Source organism: Lipophrys pholis (genome assembly GCF_963383615.2).
Source record: "Lipophrys pholis genome assembly, chromosome: 11".
NCBI classification, from domain to species: domain Eukaryota; kingdom Metazoa; phylum Chordata; class Actinopteri; order Blenniiformes; family Blenniidae; genus Lipophrys; species Lipophrys pholis.
Window position 1 is genome coordinate 11,695,541 of NC_137631.1, and position 15,230 is coordinate 11,710,770.

Genomic DNA, 15,230 nt, shown 5'->3' on the forward strand with positions numbered 1-15,230 from the left:
CAGTAAACACACAAGTATCTGTGGAAACACAAATAGAATGTTCGGACAGTCTGCTTGTAATAAAGGTAACATGGGGATGAACAGGCAACGGTGAGGAGTGAAGCTATCAGGCAGAAAAGGACCAGGCTAAAGTAGAGCGAACGGGTCAAACCGGGACAAACTGCAGCGAATCGACAGTAGAAAGAACACATGAGATTAACTAACCAGGAATAACGTGGGCCAGCACAGATGCTAAGAGAGCTAATGAGCCATGGGGGAATCAGGTGACTGTGATGTCAGACAAGACCAGGGTTACTTCAGGACATGAAGGGTATGCGAGTTTGTGAATGACATGAAAAATATACGAATAAACTGTGACAGATGATAAAGCGCTTCAAATCTTGAAACCAGTGTCACTGGCATGACTGTCGATATTCTTATTATGATTGGTAGTATTCGGAATAACACACCATGAAGCTGTAAAGCCACTACTTTTGACTTCTGAGAGCTCATGATCCATTATGAATACTATACTATATATACTGTGTATATTGGAAGTTTATCTCAGTTTTAATTTGCTTCTATTGCGGTTACTATTTGTGCATTGCACTTTTTCTTTTTTTCTTTTTGGCAGTGTCATGCTGAGTTCTGTATAATGCAGAAAAGTACATCTGGAGTGATAGAGTGTGCACAATGGAGCACTTGCACCTGAAAAAGTAATGGCTGACTAACTCAAACACTCACCTCAGTTGACCTTAATGAGTGAGTGAGACTTTAAATCATCTCACACCCCTGACTGCTTGGACAATGTGTCACAGCTAAAAAACAACAATACATTATGTACACATTAATTAGTGACTAGTTATTTTTATCATCACTATGTAGTAGTGTTTTCACTACTTTTAATATAATTAACTAAACTTGTATTAGACGGACTTATTTTTATGTGGGCTTAGGGCCATACACTCTGCAATTGTTAATTATTTATTTTTATTTTCAACCTTTTTTTCCTTCAGTTCTGACAAAGAAAAAAAATATTTTTTTTTTTCTTCAGGAAAATTAAAGTCATTTATTTTTTGGGGGGGAAACCCGAATCCTCCTCTGAAGTGATAAAACGGCACTATAACTTGAGAGAATAATGGCAAAAGCTATGAAAATAAGACCAAAATCCAATGTTAAAGGTAAATGAACCGCCAAAAATTTCAAACAATGACAAACCTTAAAAAACAAGCATAAGTATGATAAATATTTCTGTATATACACATTTCTATTGCTATTGAGAACCATATATTAATACTACTGGATCTTCCCACTATCTCCGTGGTACTCAGCCCAAATGTGAAATCTCAATATCAAAAAAATAAAAAATAAAAAAAAAAAAGAATCAGAATTACATTACATATTTAACAAAGCTGAATATTTCATCTAGCATAATTTATACAGGATATTAAGTTCTGGGATTTCAGTGCATTATTGAGTATGTACATGAACAGTGTGCCTGAAAGTAACCACAAAGTTTCTCATGGGGAGGGAACTTACTTTCATTGAGTGTCGAAGTGTGGCTTAATGATGTATATTTAATTGTTTTTGCATTACATTGGAGGTTTGGGGCCTGAAAGAAAGAGACGGTGCCAATAAGAGTAATACAAGCCGGTGAGGGTCAATTTGTTGTTGGTTTTGGTCCTTTCACAAGGATAGTTAAGAATGAGAAAATATCAAATTTAATATACAGTCATCCGTTTTGTCCATCAGCAGTGGCCGATGAAATATGAACAGGGTCAGTAAACACTCTTTTCTCCGAAGGTTGAAGAGTGCTTAGGCACAATCCCAATAAATAGTATTTCAGAGGAGACTTGTAGTGACCAACCAGCTGTAGATGTAATGCAGCACGGTGATAGAAACCATGCTGCACTGCAAGGTTTTAAAACTTTACTCCACGCAATCACAGACCTGAGTGACACTTCCTCACAGGGGAATAATCACATCATTGAACACATTTGTGATCCTCGTGCAGTTTGTGACGCTTGCATATACCACTATATATTCCAGGTTTTTCATGTCAGTCCACACATGATGACAGGAGACATTCTGCTCCGGATCTACCACAGATTGCACAATGATATCGAGTCTTTAGTCGTGTTTAATCTTTAAGTGCTTTGAGGCGTATGCTAAAGCACAACCCGGTGCCATAATGCACTTTGACTTGAAGCAGTGGACACATTGTCTATCCTTGATCAAGCTCTTTTTGAGCCTTAATAGGGGTACTGTTACTGTACAGTGATACGCCTGGTGGGACTTGGAGCGTGGGGTATCCGAGTCAGACACTGTTTCAATCACGCGGCACGGCTGGAATTGGAGGAGATGTGTTCCTCTGAATCTAGAAAGTGGTATGCAATCAAGAGTGAACCCCCCCCCCCACACACACACACATACACACACACACACACCCACACCCACACATACACAATCAAGTTGGCAATCCAATCCAGGGTGGTGTTGGCTGTAGTCAGGAAGTGCTAATGAAGTTATTAATGATATTCATGTGTGCAGTGGCGTGCAAGCAGGGACTGGGCCTCCATTAGGCAGCTGGTAGGTCTGTCTCAACTTCAGTTCACGGTGATTAATAAAGTAGGGAAGAAAAGAGAGCTTCGCTGTGAGCCGGTTCGGGTTAAAATGAGACAAACATATGACATAGGCAAGGAGAGAAGGGGAAAAGGTGGCTTTAGCAATAATGGGGGTTTTTGCTAGTGATTAAGAGGTTACTGTTAAATCTCATAAATACACTTTGTACGCTTGGCTGTTTGGACAGGTAACACATTTCATTAGTTCATCAGTTAAAACTAATTTGAGTAAGTTTGAACAAAAATGATCTGGACAGAGAGAATTTCCAATATATGAAGGATAACAGACACACAAGTGCACCTTCAAACTGATGATGCACTGTTCACATTCACTGTGTCAGGAGGGTGTGCTAACAGACCGCAGCAAACACAAAGACGGCAGCAATTAAGATGGCGATCGGATTTAAGGGACACTCAAACCCCTGGTCCATGTGGGCAGGATCCATTGGCTCCCACACTGGGGCCGTTTAAAGTGAAGGCCTCCTTTCCCCTGCTTCCTTAATGCTTGTCCAACACCTCCCTCTGCTGGGTGTGCACACAACTCTGAACTCGGCTCAGTTTAATGTGACCCCAAAAGACAAAGAGCGGAAGTCTGTCATCAGCCATGTTTCCGTCCCCAACTTCTGTTTGGAGTTGAGTTAAAGATTGTGTTTGCAAGGGGGAATCAAAATAGCCTCATTATCTCTGAGTAAAATACGATACCGATTACTTCCTGCGTGTTCTCACTTTTTGACAGCCAACTAAAGGAGAGAAGAAAATAAGTCAGGCTCCAGTGTGGTTCAAGCTCATCGTGTAAGATCGCGTGCTGCACACTTTGTCTCCATCTACTGGAAAGACTTAGCTGCCCCTCTTCCAAGTTTACTTCAGTGTCTTGCAGTTGGAGCCGATCATGGTCACCCAGGCATCCAGCTGTAAGTGGACACCAGTTCAAATCTGCTCTCCTTTAGGTTTTCCTGATAAGATTGGCAGTATTTAAGAATGTAGCACTATTTTGCTGTATATTTCTCATCGAAGACAGAAAGAGTTCTGGCTGCGTGTGTCTCTGTTGGACGACGTCTCACAGATCACCTCACAATAGCTCTGTTCTGAACGGTCATGCAAATCACATATACATTATAATATCCTGAGCTCATGCTTTGACATATTACTCCAATTCACCGTACCACACACAGATGGGCAGCAATTCCCAAACACATCATCATTCGAATGGCTTCCTGATGACAGCGGTCAAGTCTGAGTTTCATATAGGAGTGCCAGGATCCAACCACCCATTAACCACCAATATATCCCTCAATATAGTTAATCGCTTGGTTATGAATGATTTATCTGTCCTGCAGCATGCGGCGCCAGCACCACGTACGTTTGGGAGCCATTATTCTGTTCAAGCTAAATGAAGATAAAGGAAAGACAAATTTATTGCCCTCATGAACCAGTGGAGGAATTGGAGGAATTGTATTGTCCACATTTAGCATTTGCCACTTTCTGTGAGCTTTGTGTGCGTCTGTGTCCCTGCCAGTGCGAGTTTTCTACAAATTCCACCGGATTCCAGTAAGTAGTGTCAGACAGCTTTCCTGGGCTTAACGGGAAATCTGTCTTTGGGGTGCAAGATTATAACCTCTGCAAACCGCTGGTCAATGGAAAAGTTCTAATCCACTCATAGGCCAACCACTCCCGGGTGTAATATTGGCTCCAGGAGATATGGAGGTGGCCGATTTGACCAAAAACAAATAATTTCAGCGAGGAATAAAATAAACACTCAAAAGCGCCGCAGATGGAGAGCGGAAGAACATTTTGCTCTGTTTTCTTTATAGTCACTTTTGATTATGTTACTACTCAATTTGTAGAGTAAAAAAATACGCTGCTGCTTCAGAGTCGCTTAAAATCTGTTCTGTAGGATTGATCATTTTTGCTTGATAACTAATAACAAATTATTGTCAATTCTGGTAAATTTGGAGAAGGTAAGCAAATATCCTCCGCTTTTATGATGCCATTTCACACATCCTGCCGATGATGACTCTTGCTCCGGCACTTGCTTAGTTATCAAAAAAAAGTCCAAAGGAAGGAAAAATTATTCTATTTCTTTAAGGGAATGCGTGCAGTAAAAAAAAAAGAAAAAAAAGTGCTGCACCACAACAAAATAAATCCATATGGGAGGCCTTTCATGTCTCTGCAGCTTGACTTTATAACAAGGTTTACTATTTGGCTGAAAATATCATTGTCATGCTGATGGAGGCTGAGGTCATGGGGGACAGCTCGACTTGTGTGTCAAGTTGTTGTAATTTTCACCCCATACCCTCACACCAGACTGGAGAGCGACATGAGGAGGATGTAAAGAAGACGCCAAGACGAAGAGAGGAGGAAGCCTCCTATCGGCCACAGGCCAAGTGCAATGGAGCTCTGAGGTTGCCCTTTGGCCTCTGCTGTCTAACAACCCCGAATTTCTCTCCGTTCCAGCAGAGCTGAGTCCTGTCGACAAGGAGCTCTGGGTTTGGCAAGAGTAGCTGTCACTCTTCTGTCTCTGCGGAAATGTCTTCTTCCTCTGTGCACCGAGGGGAAACTTGAGGGCAGACGCGCAGACCGACAGACAGACAAACCGCAGGCAGCCCGGCTCTCCGGGGTTGAAATAGCAGTCACTTTTTTTTTTTTTTTTTTTACAGGAAGTCATTGCTCACTGCGTTGCTTCAGTGCTCAGACACAACAAAGTGGGCTTTTTCAGACACAAACACACAGGAAGAAAAGGGCAGGGTTACCCGGAGGCCAGGAGCACGTTGAGAGTCGAAACGCAGTGTGTGTGTTGACTGTACATGCAAATTGTGTGGGATTCATGTCCCGAAAGCCACTTGGAGAGAGATGAAACGGGAATAAACAATCTTAAGAGAAAAATGGCCTCAGATAGTGAACACATTCATTTCTCCTTAGGAAAAAATAAGCATGTGGTCGGCTTACTTTAAAACATGTGTTGGTATGCAAACTGATAGTTGGTAATGTGACAGTATTTCGATCCTCAATGTCACCAGGACGACGTCTTTGACATCCATTGTTCTCGACAATTGAAGCAGTTCTGAGTTTGACCCTCCCAACACAGAATGATCTTACTGTCTCACTCACATTCCCCCTCCACTGACCGTCTCCTCATTTAATGTCCAGACTCTCAGCAATACAAGAACCTCCCTGGCCCAATTTAGATGTCAGATTACTGTTGTGGAGTCAAACAGGCAAACAAGCAGTGTGTGTGGCTGTGTAACGGATCCATCCCAACATTCCTTTGTGTATGTGAGGCCTCTGCAAGGTTGACTGTGCGGCTGACACAACAAAGAGAACCTGTGTTTGACAAGCAGCCCGATGCCAGGCCTGATCCATGGATGCCAGAGGAGCCCTGAACACTCTGAACTCCTTGGACGCTTCACTTTGTGGAGGCCACGAAACATCCTGTCAATATATGAGAGATGGTTCATGTTCACGAGGAAGGATTGAATTTTAACATGCGATATACGGTAAATGTTATTTAAAGGTCTCAAACAACTCTGCAGCTTTGGATTTTTTATTTTTTTTTTATTGCCGTGCCAACAGCAGACATTTAACTCAGTTGTGCTATCAGAGTGTTATCAACACATTTTTCATAAAAAATAGGACTTTTTTCTCCGTTAAAAGAAAAATCTTGTTGGAAACAAAACTGCATATGAAAAGTTTTAATATATTCTTATATGTGGCTGCACTCAGGAGTGACTTTTAAGAGTTTCCAAGTAGATTTCACAGTGTAATACCTCCACCGTACAGTAATGTGTGCTTAATAATTTGTTGCTTCCACCCCTGACTGTACATACAACATGCAGCAAGTATCCTACAAGTATGACAGGTTAAACTGGTGTGCGTAGAGTCAACTTTGTTTTTTCCGCAAAAACTTTTCACTGCAGACAAACAGCTTTTCACATGAATCCACACCAAATGTCTCATCGAATTTTCTTTACCACATGAAAAATTATCCTCACCTGCATCTTCTTTTGAAATGTCCATCGGTTAAACTCCATTTTTAAGAAACACTGTGAGATCCATTTGGAAAGGTTCTCCTCAGTGTTTTGGTGAAACTACAGAAATAATTGCTTTTGCCTGGTAAACTGATGAGATGATGGAAGTATGACGAATTTATTCCTGTTTGGTAGGCTTGTCATGCAGTGATCTACTGTATTTTAATATAACATGCGGCATTATGTTTTGGTATAACTATGTGATATTAGTTTGGCCTCCGCCTGGATGATCTTGATTTTATTTCTCTTTCCCCAATTCTTTTTGTTCCCAATTCTACATTAAATCCAAATCCCCCCAAAAACACAGAGAAAACCATCTTCAGCTGTACGGGACGATCGGTGAAAGTTACAACACAATAACAAAAAGTACCAGCTATTCTATGTACTTTCAACCTTCTGGGAGAAATATAAGCATTGCACATGAGATCTTGGCATGCGGTACAATGCGATTTGAAGGATGATTGGTCAGGCTAATTGCTCTCTTATATCAACAAAATTCAAGCTTGAATATCATTTTGCACCGGCCCTCCTGAAAGAGGCTGTCCTGGAAGGAAACACTTCTGTGACATTTCTTTTTACCACAGTCCATCAGGCCAGTATTATTAGGCCTCAGGAAAGCACTGCCAAGCCATCATTGAGCAGGAGTAAACACCGCAGATGGCCTTTACATATTACATACACAGTGTTTGGTGTCAGGATGCTATATGAAAAGACACTCTTGCTGTGCCAAAACAGGGAAACCACATTTTTCTATCCAAACATATCAGGCCATTGGTATCGAAACCTCAATCTGCCAAATGCAATGCTGAAGAGAAACAGCATGGATGGATTGAGACGAACGGCATACGCAGAGACGGAGCGGCTTGAGGATAGCCAAACAGTTTTTAAAAAATGATGTTTAGCCGATGCACTCAAGCAGAGAGATTTATGCCGGGTTCATCAATAGGATAATGAAATTTAAAAAAGAAAAGAAAGGGAAAATCAAGCCAGCTGTTTTTGAAGCTATTTTGACTTCAATATAATTTCATAGTACAAGTAATACATGATGTTATTTAAGACAATATAATAGACTGTTCCTTGTGAAAATGCCTTGTTCATCATAGAAAGACAGTCTGGCCTTCATTGTTTGTCCACATTTTTATAAACCACTTTATAGACAAGGAGAAAGCAAACGTGAAGACTACGAGCCTGCTGCTACAGAGACTTTGCAAGGAAGGACGGGGGCACAGGGATTAGCCAGAGTTAACTTTGAGTGCCATGACAAAATAATAAAAATCAAAGCTTGTACTGATGTCTTGTTTTAATATTTAGACTGGTGAGAAGAAATAAACTGTGAGCCTGACTAGCCAAAACACTATCAAATGCTGCCGGAGAAAACACTGAAGTATCAGGTGTGTTTCTGAAATTCGGGCTGATTTCTCAATGGACTTGGCCCCTGTGTTCTTTGTGCAACCAGAGGCCGAGCCTTCGCCGATTTGTGCGAGTGCTCACAAAAGCGAAGGCTCAGAGTGTGCTTGGATGGCAAAGGGGACGGAAACGCACGCTGTTTGAGTTAGGTGCAGTGCAAACACAGACAGTGCACGGGTCATTGTGAGAGACAGAGAGAAGAACGAAGGACCCACACTGCAAACACTCCCAGCTGTTCACAGCCCCGTGTGTGTGCAGTGTGTGTGTGTGGACGTGTGTGTGCGCGCGCACACACACGTCCACACACTTGTGCCCGTCCATAGTTGTGGTCAGATAGAAATATAGCACCACACCTTAAGTCAATGCGCTGTGTTTAGTTTTCACAGGTATGTAAACTCCAACGCCAAAGCATGCATTTGATGTATCCGCAAAGTTTACCCAAAAGGGGAGGAAAGTTAATACCTAATGCAGTTTTGCAATCTTTCTCATTCATTTTCTGGTCTATTGAGGCAAAACATGATCACAACATTTGCTGGTAACACTCAGCCATAGAGCTACATACACTTTCAATGTTCTGAAAGGAATGCCAAACTTACTGTTTTATTTTACGTTAGTATTGTTTCACCGAGTCGTTTTTCTAATAAATTACGCCTTTTGTTTAAAATTAAAACTAAAATGTTCCAATTGAAATGATGTTTGTGGATATAGAGAAGATGTCACATTAATAGTTCAGAAGAAAACCTGTAGAAAGTGTCAAATTGACACCGGCCTCTGTTCTCAGACCTTTTTCTCATATCCTCGGGCTTATTACAGGGTAGCAGAGAGTATTGCTTGTGTTCGCCTCACTGCACACAATGTCTGGGGTCTCTCCTAAAGACACTGGCCATATGTCTGTCAGATTTTACTGTGAATGTAAATGCCAGTCTTCCATTCTCTGACCAAGGAGACTGAAAGCAATAATGCATTTTCTTTCCCCACTGTCGTTTTTGCCATTGTTTTCCAAGTATTGAAATTCATTGTTTGTATATTTTGTGTGAATTTTTTGGTGGTTGTTGTATTGTTGGTCTTTGTTGTGCTGCATTGTAAATTTTTGATGGTGTCATCTTGGCAAGGTCTCATAAAAGGAGATTTCAGTCTCATTTTATTATTCGAAGCTCAATAAAAAAAAAACCAAGAAACAAGAGTATTCCTTGTAGAATACAGAACATAAAAGCAGCAGTATTATATCCTTAACTGACTTCACCGTCTACTGCATGTCCCTGCAGCACAAGACATTTTTTTTCCCCCTTTTTATTGACCACTTTCTCATTCCAAATGACAGGCTTGTCTGCAGACAGCGGCACAAAGATGTCGTGTCCATCTGATTTTATTTATTCGAGAATCTGAACGTAAACTGTTTGTTACAGAGTGATCATACCAATCTTTCAGGTTTAAAAGGATGTGCTTTTTAGGGCTGTGTACTTTAAATAATGCATGTTTTACAAGTCACTTCTTTTTTATATGAAAGATACTTGACATGATTAAGGCGAATGACCAGGTAATGGAAAATTGTACTTGTATCTGTTACGTTTTCTGGAAAGGGAATTATGGGGCAGTGATGATAATAATATTAATGACAATAAATAAAATTCAATTAAATTCATACTCCGTGAAGAAAGTCATATTTCAGTTCGCACAAGTGGATTCTAGATTTTGTAGTGCAACTGCATGAAAACTATATTTTCTTTCAGCCCATAAAGTATTTATAAACATCACTTTGCGTTACATTCGGCAAATTGCTTCCAAATTTGACCAGACGGACTGGGTGAAAAAACTAGAGACAATCGTTCCACTGAAATATGAAAAAAGCTTTTCACTAACATCTAATTGATGAGCCAGACCCTGAGAAAAAAAGATATGATCTCCATCTACGAATCTCTTAGCGCGTGACGTTTCAGTCATTGTTTCACACCCGAAGAGACATACTTTTTGAAACTGTGACTTCACTGATGAAATAGATGAGCTCGACTGAAGAAGACGTGCTTTCCTCATCGACCTTAATTTTGCTCCCTGTTCAGAAGTCTAAACATAACAACTGTTTGAGTGAATCACCCAAAGTAAACCTTTAATTTTGTTCTCGTTGAACGCATCCCTGCTGAACTGCTGCACACAGTAATTATAAAACATGTGTTATATCACTTTTGTGAAAACATACATGCCCAGCTCCAGTCTCTCATGTAGACTCACAGGCCAGGTCTAGACACATGGCACAGTAGCAACGAATCCTAATCTCAGTCATTCTAAAGGCTCCAACTTGAAACTGGATTCTTTTCTTTCCTCTATGTCATTTCATTCATTTTACTGTGTGTGCTCTTGAAAAGAGACTACAGCTTTGGCATGGTGTCCCAGACTGTCAGATTGGGGTAAATTGATCCTGCCTCCCTGTTCTGTCTCGGAGTCCCAGCCTGATCAGGAAAACACCCATGACAGTTTGGCCAGAGGCCTTGCTGAGAAATGAACCCGATTTCGAATAGCAAGACTGCAAATTAGTATTTCAAGGTTCTAACAGGGGAAAAAACAAAACAAAACAAAATACTGGTCACTATTCCAGCTTTAGTTCAAACTGTCTATGAGCTCTGCAAGTGGTTTTGAACAAAATACTGAAAGGAGGAAGTTGCCAGAAAACCTGCACTCCATGAAGGGCGCATGGTGCAGCAGTTCAGCAAGCGCTAATCACCCAGTAAGAAGCAAGCTGGGCTGCATGCACATCCAGCCTGTCGCATCTGTGTGTATCCATGCATGCACACAACTGAGGCACTAAGAGCCCGATCTATCAGTGAGCATGGTGAGGAATTAATCAGACCACACCCTGTTTCAGCACACACAGCTGTGACGAAAAAGGTCAAACCCATTGGTCAGGATGGGGGTGGTTGGTGTAGTTGCTTTAACCTTTGACCTCGCAGTTAGATGTGCGAGGAGACATCTGACATCGAGGTCTAAAAGGTCGCTGTCCCTCATACATTCTTCTGCAAATCCTTGTCATCTGGGTTTCCCGCACTTTCCTTGTATCGGCCCCAACGTATAAAAGATTTATGTGTTCAGGTAGTTGTGGGAAGTGTTCGGATCAAGACTCGCAGAGAGTGAGAGGACGATGTGTGATGGAGATGGAAAGGGGGACTTTGCGAGTGCAATATAGCCATTTCCCCCCTCTTGCCTGGGGCCCAGTGTAGATGTGGTGGACCCAGCCCCAGACGCCACTCCGTGGTTTGGCAAGCTCTGCATTTCAGCCCTCTCACTCTTTCCAGCTGAACCAGCTCCCATGCAAACACATGGGCAACCGGTGGGTTTTCTTATTTAGTTGTGGGTCAAGAGTACTTAATAATATTCAAAAAGACAGTGCGACATATCATCTCACGCTTGCCAAAATGTGAACCCCCCCCCCACTCCCCCCTGTTCTTCCCAAGATTTTCCCCTCTTCTTTTTGGTAAGAGTGCAGGCAGATGAAAAGGAACAGATACACAATGGTGTAATCTTGAAAAGGTTTTGGCTGACACTTGTTAAAGTAATAGAGCAGACCGAGAGGGGGATAAATACAGAGGAAAGAGGACAGAGATTGGCTTTCAGGAGATGGGAAGTGGAAATATTTCAAATACAATGGCCTGTGATGCGGCCTAAAGCACAGGCAGTGATGTGGCGTATGACCTATTCAGACTGATATGTCCTCACTGACCCAAATGCTCTCATCCCTGCCTCAGCTTTTTGAAGTTAAATAAACAGTGTGTCACAGGATCCTACACATACCACCCAAGTGCTACAGTGTGTGAGAGAGTCTCTGTGTGTGTCCGCAGGGCTTGTGTCTACGGTTTGATTTGTAGGCCTGGATGCATACTCACTGTATGTGTGGACACGGGGAGAGACGGATAATGTGTGTTAGCGTGCACTGAAATGTGTTCGCCACCGAGTGAGTGTGGATGTGTGGGACATGTCTGTAATGACAATGGCGGGTGACAAATAACGCTGACGCACACTGTCCCTGGTCTTGATCCTGCTTCAATAAAAAATAGAGTTGGTCCTTTGAACATTTTAATTAAACTAAACGGGGCCATCCCCACCCAGGCCTATGAGTTATGTACATCTGAAGACAAACAAGACCATCTTTTACAGAGCAGACATCAAATACATGTCTTTTTTATGTCACCCTGGGCCTGCATGTTGACTTTCATTATTTCTGAAATCCATCTGGAATTTTGATGGGCATGTTTTGAAGGAAAGGGCCTTGAAACCACAATGCAGGGATGTATTGAAACAAAGGTCTCTGCGGTTTTGTCTGGTTCTCGTGGTGAACAACAGGCCTGTAGTCTCTGCTCAGATAGCTCATGTCTGTAATTTTAGTTTATGCCATCATTATTACAGCGCGTTAACCGTTTTTCTGTTAGTTTCTTAGGAATACACCGAAATGATGGTTTATGTGTCCCTATAATAAACAATACACGTGAAACTATAAAATTTTAAGAGAAAAGCTTGTTTGTATTTAAATTTAACTAGCAAGGCAGACAATTGATGCATTTTATTTTTTTTTGCTCGTTCCTGCTGTAATTTTTTTGTTATTATTGAAACTCAATGAAATATAAAAAGGATCACAGACATGTCGGACATGTACAGGGATTTAGTTTTTATTAAGAAAAATATAGTTGTGGAAGAAAGAATTCCCAAAACTTTGCAAATTCAAACCTCATGAAAGTTGCCTGGTCTGTCAGAAATAAAATAAAACATTCTAAGTGAATTTCCACAACTGAAGAAGCCTTTCTAAACAAATTCCACAACTGTAATTTTCTTTACACAGGCCTTGAGACCTCTTTCTCTGCCTTTACAATTTGACTGAAATTTATATTAGTAAAATTCCACTGGTTGATTTATATGTATGGTTGTTTGCTAAAAGCATGTAAAACTGTAAAAAATAAAATAAAAAAAAGATTAATTGAAGTAGTTCCACACAATTTACACACAAAAAAGACAGTTTAACAAGCAGAAAGATCAAAGCTCTTCTTGTGCAGAACATCCATCTTATCTCCTCGTACATTTCAAATGACTTGATAGAAACATACAATCTGCATCTTCTTTGATATAAAAATAGTCTTATTTAACTCCTGTAATGCAGAAGTTACAGTATGCTGAAGTGGTCATATCCCTGTAGTTTAGCAATGCCTTTTACCACCAGAGGGAGTCTTCTAAGTCACAGAATCGCTCTCAAAGGAGTTGACTACATATTCTAAACATCTGTTCAAAACCCAGATCACCCAGACTGCAGCCTAAGAAAAAGGCAATCCTGATGTTTTGTTTAAGTTTGTTGTTCTCATGCACTAAATCAAAGTGATTGACAGAACCTCCCTTAGACATATTTACCAAGATGCCAGTTCATTATTATTAGTCATTATTGCACACGCAGTGTATTTGTTTTTTTCCCCCAATTTATTTTATTTATTATTTATTCATTCAAGCAGCTGGAAAGCCAGTCCTCGTCTGTTTAATGTTTACTGGATTTATTGTTGTGGTGAAGCCCATCAGGGGAGCCCTCGTTGGTGGGGCAATGCCCCATGATGCTTAGCCTGGTCTATGGGCCTATAAAAGGCCATTTCACTTCGTCGCTTTTAGTTTTCTGTACAACAACTACGAGAGCTGCGCTCAGCCTGCAAGCGCGTCACACGCACTGCACACCCGTGGTGCAGGAGGAGGAGGCGCGCAGGCGTTTTGTTACCTGTATCAGACTACCTGCTTGTTGACTTGGTTCGAGTTTAAGATGCTTTCAGAAAGAAAGAAAGAAAGAAAAAATAAATAGTGACAGTGGGCTAAGTTCGAAAGCTTAAAACGAGAACAATATCCCCCGGTGTTCCCTGGGCACTGCAGCAATGCGTGTTTTGTTTTTTGTACCTGCAAGGCGCGGCAAATAGGAATCGTTAATTAGGTTCTCGCGTCAAAGTCAGGGCGAATAGGAGGCACTTCCTCCAAGAACTCGTTCACCTTAAGTCCGACACACTCTCAAGTTTCATTTTGGAGTTTTCCAACCACCTCTCAGGTAGTCCTGCAGCATCTCACCTGTGCAAAGTGGACCATGGATTTCACACACGCGAAGACCACCGAGGAGCTTCAACTTGACGTCGCGGAAAAGAGACGGTGTTCGTGCATCTGGAAGGGTTAAGGAAACCTGCCAATGTGATCGGAAAAGCCTGGCCACTTTATGTTCCAGTGCATGGCCTCTGGACTAAGTGCTATCGATCATGCACAAACCCCTCCGAAAGCGGAGTCTCTACGTGTTCCTGTGTTTTGGCATCATATACCTCAGACTTGGGTGAGTTTTGCTTCACGAGCTCTCGTACCACACAACACGCAGTGTTTTTTCTTTTCCCCTCACCTGCGCAGAGCACGAGTATCAAATTCATTGCGACACTCTTGACAGACGTACACAGGCAGAGGGAAACATCGGCTGCCCTCTGACCTCAAAATGGATATTGTGTTGGAAATCGGATTTCCTTTGCTGTGTTTTAAAATAAATGCATTAAAATCAAACGCGTGAACTAGAGAAAGTGCCGCGCGTTTAAGTTGTCCATCGGGTGTCCACGGGCGGTCGATGAGTACAGTCACATGATTATTAATTTCACCCCACGAGACTTATTCAGCCCTTTTTAGTCCGACTAGATCATTTGTCTGTGCTCCAGAGCCAGTTCACCCCTGCATACCGTCATTAATAGCGGCAGGCTGAGTTGTATTTCCACATTCCTTCGCCCAGACGGAGTTTTTACCTGTTTTGCAATACCTCACCTTGATGCACAGAAGGACGTCTACCCCTTCAGTGTGTGCTTCTGTTGTCTGATCATAATTGAACTTGAAGTGAAAACAACAACAACAACAACAACATACAGATGAGGATGATGACAACAATCTGTGTACCTTTTTGTTCATGTTACGCAGCATCAGACGGCACGTGTATTTGTGCGTCTATTTGTCTCACGGGCAGTAAAGTGTCAAAGAAAATTCTGATGACTTTCTTTGCTCCAACAAACCTTACATCTCTGTATTTTAATTACATAAATCTGTGAATTGCCTCGTTGGCCGGATCATTGAGAGGATACCGCTCACTGATAAGAACGGGCAAAGTGTTACGCGACATTAGAATTTGTATATAATAAAGGCAACTTTGATTGAATTCAAGTCCAGTGGGACT

General features: G+C 41.6%; 1 protein-coding gene across 1 annotated transcript in view; it reads left to right on the top strand.

Moving 5' to 3' along the window:
• Positions 1 to 13,663: 13,663 nt before the first annotated feature.
• The window catches only part of wnt7bb (wingless-type MMTV integration site family, member 7Bb), a 32,144-nt gene continuing 30,577 nt past the window's right edge, over positions 13,664 to 15,230 (top strand). The window contains exon 1 of the mRNA XM_080475322.1: positions 13,664 to 14,357. Within this exon, the coding sequence (XP_080331448.1) occupies positions 14,287 to 14,357 (71 nt within the window). The 5' untranslated portion in view covers positions 13,664 to 14,286. The remainder of the gene's footprint in view (positions 14,358 to 15,230) is intronic.